The following is a 10,094-nucleotide window of genomic DNA, read 5'->3' as shown; positions in this document are numbered from 1 at the left end:
TGCAATGCTGGACACGGAGGATTACCGAGGCTGGGGAAGAATGTGGCAAGCATCTCACTACATTTAAAGCACCATCAGGTTGTAAAGGAGAAATGCAAGCTTCACCTTGTAAAACTAAATTTGATGAGTACACCAGACCTCGGGTGCTTTTCTGGAATGTGTATTTCCTCTGCTTTGTTTTGCTTTTGTCACACCACTCTTTTCCCTTTGAGTGTTAGGACTAAATTGGTTTTCAGGTTTAGGGTTTTTCATTCAAAACATCTCTCCTTACGCCAGTGATATCCTCCCTGGAAGACTGAGATGTAAGAAGAGGTGAATCATGTATCACCTTTGCATCTCTTCTAGAATTACATCAGCCAGAGCCCTGGGGTGCAGTGGGGATAAAAGCCAAAAAGGAGAGGAGAGGAAGGAGGGAAGGCGAGGGCATCAGGGGGGAGGGAAAGAGGGAGCTGGTTCTTTTGCTGGTTCTTTCTTTTCTTCCTCCTCTTTCCTCAGCCCCTAAGCCCCCTTTCCCTGTTAATAAATCAGATGACAGGGGAAATCAGGCTTTAAGGAGACAGTTACTTTATATTTATTGATTGTGTTGCTGTAAAGGTCATTTGTCTGAACTCTCTTGACTAATCACCATATCCCAGTCGGTCACAGACAAAAGCCACTTCAGCATTCTCACTGGACACATCAGTTGAATTAAGAAGGAAGACATGCAGGAGTTCCCTGATGGCACAGCAGGTTAAGGAGCTGGTCACTGCAGCAACTCCGGACACTGCTGTGGCATGGGTTCAACCCTGGCCTGGGAACTTCCACATGTCATGGGCATGGCCAAAAAAAAAAAAAAAAAAAAAGGAAGACATGCAGACCCTGCCCCACTCCCAAGTATTAGCCAAGTGATCTTCACCCTGTCTGATGTTCTCATCAGTTTCAAACAAGAGAGGAACTTGGCAGTGTGTGGAAGTAAACTGAAATGTAAAATCTAATCATGCAAAATAGTGATGGCTCCCACAGCAGACTTTCCCTGCCCGCTCTCTACTTGGGGGTTTGAAAATATCATTCAATACTGTGACATGTTTGAGAAAGGGTTGGGACTCCCAACCCAACCAAAAATATAACAGAATAGAAATAAAAGATGGATCTTAATCTAATGCCACAAGAAGTGACTATGAATATTCTAAAATTTCCCATCCACCCACCCTTTGCTTTTCTAAGGATCATCTGATGCATGACCCATTCCTATTAATTTCTAGAAAATCTTCCCCATCTCCTTCCCCCAGCCTTCCCCCACCCACCTCACTTTCCTCTCTGGTTCCAATGAATTACAGATTCCTTAGGATCACTAGGTCTAGTTACTCAGAACATATTTATGATAAAAACAAAGCCAAGAGCCTCCGGACACCAGGGAAGGCCAGGAGGGCGATCTGTTTCTGCAGCACAGGAAAGGGGGCCCACAGGGGCAAAGGGAAAAAAATAATTTGCAGAAGGCATAGTTTTTGCAGCTCTTGTTACAGCTTCCAGCTGATCGGGTGTAGCCAAACTAGAGACATCTGTTTGGCATTTACAACAGAAACAAACACACAGAAAGCATGAAAACGCTAAGACACACAAACAGCCCAAGCTCTAACAGTCCTTCTCGGCCTTGACCTCCACACCATTCTCCCACTGGGTCATGTTGGGCTGTCAAAGGAAAGGAAACAGGCTCTTCCACCTGCCCCCCCCCCCCCCCGCCCCGAGCCCACCTGCATCATGACTCACTGAGGCCGTGACTGGAACTTCTCCACTTGCCTCTCTCCTTTATTTTCCTCCCAGGAAAAAGCAGAGATGGTCTCACTCCTCTAAGAGCCCCTCCTCTCCCTCCCCACCCCTCACCAGGACTTTCGTTAGGTCTCTAATTCTCATCTCTAAAGCTCCTTGAGCTGTTAGGAAAGGAAAAGATGAACCACAGAAGGAGGTGGTAAAACCTCAGAAGACGTTGAAACTCACCCCGCCCTAAATAACCTCACAAGGTCTGGGAATGAGGCACAGAATTTGCCCAACATCTCCAAGAATGAACTCAAAAGTGGCCAGGAAGAGTCCGAGCTCACACAACTTAATAAGCAAAGAATAGGGCCCAGAGTTGCAGAGGACCAGAAAGCCCACAGACCACACATAAAGTGGGTTCCTGTTCCCCCATCACCTCCAAGCCCCACCATGGCCAAAGACCGTCCTCCCACCCCCTCCCAGCCGTGGGCATACGCTCTCCCGCCCACCAGGCCAAGCATTTGCTGAAGCAGCTCTGGACACTCACCTGTCTGTTCAATTTTCCTCTTTATTCTTTCCCCACTGGCGTGCAAACAGAACCAGGGCAGTGCTACTCTTAAAAAATAACAAAATGTTTTATACACATTTCCGTATATACAACTGAACAACATTTTACATGTCCCTTTTGCACAGCAAAAGATATAAACATTCAACTCTGAAAACACAGTTATGTACAAAAAAAAAGTCAAAAATACTTCACGACAGTGCAAAAATATTTTACACAGTATCATGGAGTGTGATCTTTTGAGTAGGAAGGTGTGTGTGTTTCTAAAGGAAAACTCCTTTTTTAGATATTCGATGTCTTTAACTGTAAACAAAATGCAACTTTCTTTCTTCCCCCCTCCTCTCCCCACCAGTTATTTGAGGAATTTGGCAAAATTTCAAGGGTCTGAATCTGAGGTAAACAACCCAAGCGTTCGCACCAAGAAGACGAGGGGCAAGGAGGTGGCATCAAAGCCTCAAACATTGTGAGAACAAATTCTTTTTTTTTTTTTTTTTTCAAATGACTTGTCAATGACAGCGCTAGGCCGCTCCCAGTTGGGGGGTGGGGGAGGAAGTTAACCCCTCCTCCTGAGGCCCCAGCTGCCCCACAAACAGGAAACTGGCCGGCAGGCACCTCACGCCTGCGGGGCTTTGCTAACACCAGCGGCCCTTCCTTTCTCCAGACCCCAGAGGCCTGCCTCTCTCCCCTGCCTTGTTAGGGTTTCTCTCCCCCATATCTCCACGTGCAATCTGAGCCCCGCTTCAAACAGAGCCAAAAGTATGAGGGGCGGGTCTGGGCCTCAAGTGTCCCGTTTCCCCTTTCCTGGGGGTGGGGGGCGGTAAGGAGACGATGGAGAGGGTAGGGGGCCAAAGGGGCGCGCACAGTGCATGGTTAGGAGTTCAGCCCGAGAGGGGCTCATCTGGGCTGCCGCAGTCGGTGGACTGGTCCTCGGTGGTGGCAGTAGTGGCGTCCGGGCCCCCGCCTTCGATGGAGCTCTCGCTGCCGGTGCTCTCGCCCGACAGCAGGCGCGTCACCCGCAGGTCCGCCTGCAGGCTGCGCACGTCGTTGCCGAAGCTGAGTTCGCCCAGGTCGTTAATAAGCTGCGAGAGCTCGGCCTTCATGTCGGAGGCACTGCCCAGTAGCAGAGGCGGCGGCCCAGCCTCAGGGCCTGGCGAGACCCCGCCCTCCCCCAGCGCCTCCTCGCGGCTGCTTTCCAGCGTTTCCAGCAAGTCCCCGCATTCGAAGTGCATGGCCACCACGAGCTCCTGCGGCGCCTCTGCCTCTTGCTCTGCCGGGCCTCCCTCCCCGGCTCGATCCTCTTCCTCCTCATTCAGGCAGCCGTCCGTGTGCTCCTCCTCCTCTTCCTCCTGCAGCTCCTGCTCCTGCTCCTGCTGTTCGCCAAGCAGGTCCTCGGTGATGGAGCCGAGCTTGGGCGCGCTGCGGCTGCGCTCCACTGGCGGTTTGTAGCAGCAGGGTCCGTGCAGGAGCAGCTTGCGCAGCGGCACCAGGGGGATGGTGTGCGCGCCCACCAGCTCCTGCTGCTGGTGACGCGCGTCGTCCCGCCGCTTGAGCCGTTTAAATTCCGCCAGAGCGTTGGCGGACGTCTGGTAGAGCAGCAGGGCCATGGCCTGCGCCTTCTCGGGCTTGGACACCAGCACCGCGTGGCAGCGTAGCATTACTGCCTTGTGCTTGAGCTCGTGCCGGTACACCCAGGCGAAGACCTTGGGCAGTCGCGCGTCCGCCACGCAGTAGGTAACACGATGCAGCAGGTAGAGGTGGCCTGGGCGGCGCAGCGCGCGCTCCTCGGCGTGCACCATGCGGATACCCTGCGCACTCACAGTCAGCTTCATCTTGGTGCCCTGACGGCCCGCCTCGCTCTTGCTCCAGATCTTGCCCACCGCTAGGTCAGTGCAGCCGTCGCCGCGCGCCTGGATGGTGGTGGCATTGCCCAGGTAGAGCACGGTGTAAGTAGGGTCCTCGCTGGTGATATGCAGCTTCTTGCGCTTGGAGCGGAACATGCTTCCCACCCTGCTGAGCGCGCCTTCGGGGCAAGCCCGAGCCAGCGAGCTGAGCGCCGAGTAGTGCAGGCTCACCGCGTAGCCCTTGGGCTTGGACGCCTGCCGTGGCGGCGCCTCGGCCAGCAGCTCGAACTTATGCTTCTTCCACGGCAGCATCTCCGGAGGGCGCCCCCGCGCAGCTGGCGGCGGTGGCGGCGGAGCGCCGGGTGGAAGCCCGGCTGAGCCACCCGCCCCGGCCGGGCTGGGCCCGGGCAAGACCGAAAAATAAAACTCTGCTGGGAGTGGCCGGGTCGGAGGGAGTGGGGGCGGGGGCGTGTATAGCGCTCCGGAACCCCGCCGAAAGAGGTAGGGAAAGAATTTTTAAAAAGAAGAAAAGGTTTAACTGCGGGAGTTGGGGGGAGGGGGGACGAACACAGATTTACCCCAGCCTGGGCAGGACGAGGGCAAAGAGTCTTAGGCAAGCCAAATGAGAGAAAGACAGCACGAGAGTGGAGCGGAAAATGTCTTTAGGAAAAAAAAGAGAGAGAGAGAGATACGCGCGTGCAAATAAATGAGAGAGCCCCAGCAAGAGCAGCCGGGATGGTGCGAGAATACGCAGGAACTCCTCGGCGAAGGTGAAAAGGGCCCCCCTCTCACATTCACACACTCAACCCCCAGGGCTAGGGCCAGAAACCGCGGAAACAACCGCGAGTGTGCCCAGGAGCCAGTGCTCCCCACCCCAAGGGGTGCTGGAGGCAAAAAGCCCCTCGGCCGAGCGGGTCCCAGAATCAGCTGCTTGCCCCAAGTGCACTCAGATGGTGGGTCCGGCTGGCCCCAGCGGGCCCCGCGCAGCAGTCCTTCGGTGGGTCACTGCATCTTCGCTCCGGCAGGACGCCGGGGACTCCGGCTCCGCCGGCTCACTGTCCGGGCTGGCTCGGCCGGGGCAGCGCGGGGCTCCGAGGGCAGGGCACGCGCATAGCCCGCTCCGGGGACGGTCGCTACCTCATTTCTTCCCTCCGGAGAGTGTCCAACTCCGCTCCCGGGATCTCTTCGCTCGGCTGCCCGCCTTTGCAGCGCGCCCCCTCCGGTGCCACGAGCAGTAGCCGCCTCGCCAGCCTCACATCCTTGCCGTCCGAGAGGAAGATCTCGGGTAAATATAGGCCGGCACAAACCATTCGCCGCGCGGGGACAGGGGAGGAGCAGCGAAGAGGCTCCGTTTCGGACTCCGACGCCCCACGGGTTCCTGGTCTCTTAAAGGGACCTGGTTGCAGCCCTTGGACGAGGGAAAGGGGAGACCGGTCCAATCTGGCCATTACAACCCAAATTTACCTGCGTCTCTTTTATCTGCGAAAATCGCCAAGACCTGGGGTTACCCCGCAGGAAAAGCAACCTGAATTCTGACACTCCACCCCTAGGCTGAATCGCAACTCACTGAGTAAATGTGTGTCTCCATCGAAACTTCTGGGGAAGGTGGTGCAAGATGGGATTTAGGCTATAATTCGATATGCCCAAAGGTAGGGGAAATAGTGATTCCGCGTGTGACTGCTGAGAATGACTGGGTGACGTTTAATTTTTTTTTTTCAGAATTGTATTTTATTAAAATAAAGAGGGGCAAGGAAACCACTGAGACTTATCTCTCACTATGGAGGAACCCTTTCTCCACAGGTACAGAGCAGACAGTGAACAGTGAGATGAGTGGTAGTTGACGATTAGAAGTAATACTATAGTATAGATCTGACAAATAAGGTCTTACCACTCCTAACCCCCAGCAATGCTCCTTCCATCAGCCTCAGAGTAGAGCGGGTTATAGAGATGTATACCATTTCTAAGTAATGCTTGGGTCTGGTTGGAATTCATTTTACTTTGTCAGGCCAGTCATTCGGTTTTATTACATCCTTGTCACATTATGGATAAGAATTCCTAGTAAAAATTCAAAGGACTTTTTAAATTTGTGTCAAATAATGCCCGGCCGCCCTACACCAAGAATGATTAGCATTAATCATTCTTTTCTCTAGTGCCATCTGGACAATGTCGCTTTAATCATCTGACCGGCCTGACCCTTGGCTAGTAACTCATTTCTGGGCCCTTAAAACAACCGGATTGCCTCTATGTTCTGCTCAATCAAAGCAAGACCACTTCTAGCTGGAATGGGTCATAAGTGTCTGGATGACTCTGCCTCAAATTCCCAAGCTCATCCCAGAGGAGGGCAGTGGACCCTCCTGCTCCCCAGACCCCATACCCTGGAGATCTGGATGTCTTGGCTTCCAAGTCAGGTCCTGGTTTCAGAACCAGCATAGCTCTTCAATGTAGATGAAATTCTCTGGCCATCTACCCTTTTAACCTTTCTTTGAACTCTAACCCAATTTTCTCAGCGTCATTGGTGCTGAGTTTCAATATAACTAACTTTCCTGAGTACCTTTTGGTGCTAGTCCCAGAGCTGAGAGCAGACTCAATTCCTGTCTCCAACAACCTCCCAGTCCAATGAAGGATGTAAACTTCACCCAGCTCTGGGCTCCTGCTGGAATGCAGGTTCTATGAGAGCCCCTTGTTGCCCCCAGTGCCTGGCATCACTTAATTTTTGAATGAATGAATGAAACATGCATGTGCACAGGAATTCAGAGTGAACAAAATGCCCTGAGAAGGACCCAAAGTATTCTGAGAAACGGGGAGAAAAAAGTTCTTTGTGACTAGGAAAATCAGAGAAAGTTCCACGGAGATGGTGATGTTTAAAGGATGAACAGGATTGTGTCAAGCAGGGAAGAATTGAAGGGCTTTCCAGATATAGAGAGTAGCAAAATTAGAGACCATAAAAATGCATGCCCATGTGCAGGTTAGGGTGGTGTTTAATGATTGCGACAATGAAAGAAGAAAATTTCCTGATCAAACAAGAAAGTCTCCTATTCATGCATTTGGGGCCCTCCTAGTCCCTGAGGGAAGGACTGGCCTTTTCATGGCTGACTGGCCCCAAAGTGTCATTAGACCAGAGCTATAATGCTTTGCTCCTGAGCTGCACTGAGGGTTAATGGAGGCAGGGTTAATGGAGGCAGGGTGTTGGAATGAGCTGGTTAGGACTCTAATAAGCCATTGAAACCCAAGTGAATTTCTCTTCTACTTGCATTTCTGGAATATCTTGCAGGGGCAATGAAGTAGATGGCATGTGCTCCAAACAAAAAATTCCAATAAAAAACACCAAATGAACCTGTGCTAAGTGACCTTTAGCTGGTCCGTAGTCTAAGTGCCTGAACTCTATTAACACAAACATCATGTTCAAGCAGTTAGCATTTCCAAATTACCCAGAGGTCCAAGGTCAGAAGGGTTTGGAGACAAGATGAGGAACCAGGGGTGGGAGCTAAGGCTGGTCTCAGCCTCTGCAAGAAGCACCTCCTTGGGCTTCATGAGGTAACAGGGAAACCAGTGGACCACCGCGCCAGGGAGGACTCCAATGATCGACAGAGCTTTCCAATGGCAGCCAGAGTGTCAGTCCCAGAGGTACAGGCCTGCAGAGGTGTTATTGGACTACCTTCTTAATAAGAACGTTTTCAACCTCTGGAGGACAGAAAAGTTCCAGGCAAATGTGGACATTCCAGCACGTGAGTCACACTCTGTGCAGATCTGAGACACAAAGCAGTTCCAGAATAGACCTCAGCAAAGCCTGCTGGAAAAGGCTTAGAAACTGCATGGGACTGAAGACTGCCCTTGTTTTATGACACTGCGCCATCTACTGGCGCCAGGCAGAAGTGACCCTTGGTGAGATGGTTTCTCACAGAATCAGATAAGGGAGCAGTTTAAAAATGCAGTCAAGCCACAGCTGGAAAGAAATCCAGCCTCTAAGTAACATGCAAGAGCTGGCCTTTTAACTCGCAGGAGACTTTCAGGCTGGCTTTCTCCCACCTTATTTCTCCCAGAACACTTCCTCTTGGTCCCCCTCCTGCTATGTCCCACTGAATGAACATTGGCTTCAGAGAGGGCAAATGACATATCTGGAATCTTCAAAGTCATGGAGTTCCCGTCATGGTGCAGTGGTTAACGAATCCAACTAGGAACCATGAGGTTGCGGGTTCAATCCCTGGCCTTGCTCAGTGGGTTAAGGATCCGACGTCGAGGTGAGCTGTGGTGTAGGTAGAAGACATGGTTCGGATCCTGCGTTGCTGTGGCTGTGGCATAGGCCGGCGGCTGCAGCTCCAATTCAACCCCCTAGCCTGGGAACTTCCATATGCTGCAGGAGTGGCCCTAGAAAAGGCAAAAAAAAAAAAAAAAAAAAAAAAAAGACAGTCATTCAACAAATATTTGTTGAGCATCTGTGGCAGATGTGATGTAGTTGCTGTGGATACTGCACCAAAGCAGACAGACAAGTCTTGGCCCTCATGGGATTTATATCCTATGAGGAGGTAGATAATAAACAGACAAATAACTAATAAAATATCAGTTACTGGCAAGTGTCTAAAGAAAAGAAAGCAATATTAGGAGTGGAAAGTAGCTGGTTTAGACAGAGAAGCCATCTCTGGGCAGAGACCTGGATGAGATGGAGCCAGCTGGGCAAAGATACAGACAGAGAACTTTCCACCCACCTATGCTGGCCAATATTGTACTTGGTCCATACTGACATGTGATACAAGCATGAAATACATGCTGGGATTTTTTTTTTGAAGAAGAAGAAAGTATTTATTTATTTACTGGCCACTCCCACAGCATGTGGAAATTCTCTGGCCAGGGATCAAAGCCACACCACCGCAGTGACCCAAGCCACAGCAGTGACAACACCAGATCCTTAACCCACTGAGCCATCAGGGAACTCCTGGATTTTAAAGACTTAGTAAGATAAAAAGAATATAGACTATCTCCATAAGTTTGTCATAAATATATATTGAATGAGAATATTTTGGCTGTATTGAGTAAATACATACAGTATTAAAATTAAATTTGCCTGTTTCCTTTTACTTCTTTAATGTAGCTGCTACATATGGACAGCTTTGTGTTAGGCAAAGAGCTAGCGTGAAGGCCCCATGGTGAGATGACTCCAGTGGGTTCAAGATTTCTCCAACTTTGAAATTCCACATGTGATCACAGCCTCTTATTCTTCCAGCCCTCTTCATTCCTGACTCCTCCCACATCAGTTATTTAACCCCCTTGAGACCTCCAGGGTGGTCCCTCGTGGTCAGTGTTTTCACTGTTGCAGCCGTGGTTCAGTCCCTGGTCTGGGAACTAAGATCCCACATCAAGCCACTGCATACCAGAGCCAAAAAATAAAAAATTAAAAAAAAACTAATTTTAAAAAAGGACCTCCAGGATGTACATCAGCATTCCTCAGAGCAGACTCACCCACCATTCTGTAGCCCATCAGAATTCCCTGGGCCAATCCCTGGATCCCAACCCTACATCGGAATTTCTAGCTTTGGGTGCTGGGAGTATACATGATTTAATAGATGCTAAAATTTGGGAACCCCTGCACTAGCCCACTTCATTTTCCACCCCCGATAACAATCACCTCCTTCCCAGCCTCTTATCCTTGCCTTCCTCCCATGAGCATCAGGTCCGCAGTTTCTGTGCGCCACATCCACCCTATCCCTGGACCACTACCACATTCTCTCTGCTCTGCTTCTGCAGCTGAAGTGCTGAGTAGAAGCCCTTAGCTGTTCAGGCAGTGCCTCAACACATTCTGACCTGTCCTATAGAAGGTAGAATAATGACCCCTAGAAAGATGTCAATGCCCTAATCCCCAGAACCTGTGCCTATGTTACAGTACATAGCAAAGGGGAAGGAAGATTGTAGATGAAATTAAGTTGCTAAACTGCTAACCTTAAAAGGGGGAAATATCCTGAATT

The 10,094-nt window shown here is 50.8% G+C and overlaps 1 protein-coding gene across 1 annotated transcript; it reads right to left on the bottom strand.

Annotated features, from left to right (window-relative positions):
* Positions 1–2,281: 2,281 nt before the first annotated feature.
* On the bottom strand, positions 2,282–5,399 carry FAM43A (family with sequence similarity 43 member A). Its single transcript, XM_003132600.5, has one exon. It carries the CDS (start codon positions 4,447–4,449, stop codon positions 3,175–3,177), a length of 1,275 nt encoding a protein of 424 aa, XP_003132648.1. The 5' UTR covers positions 4,450–5,399; the 3' UTR covers positions 2,282–3,174.
* Between the last annotated feature and the right edge of the window lie 4,695 nt (positions 5,400–10,094).

This window comes from Sus scrofa, chromosome 13 (genome assembly GCF_054392235.1).
Source record: "Sus scrofa isolate SSC_HxYL_T2T_F1_AM1 chromosome 13, Sscrofa_HxYL_maternal_Yorkshire_Landrace_v2.0, whole genome shotgun sequence".
In the NCBI taxonomy this organism is placed as follows: domain Eukaryota; kingdom Metazoa; phylum Chordata; class Mammalia; order Artiodactyla; family Suidae; genus Sus; species Sus scrofa.
The sequence above is the reverse complement of the archived record's forward strand: the minus strand, read 5'-3'. Positions and strand labels throughout refer to the sequence as shown.

What these genes read in the sequence shown, in the direction of transcription:
- FAM43A (XM_003132600.5), bottom strand. Translation starts at nt 4,449, where the DNA reads ATGCTGCCGTGGAAGAAGCATAAGTTCGAGCTGCTGGCCGAGGCGCCG.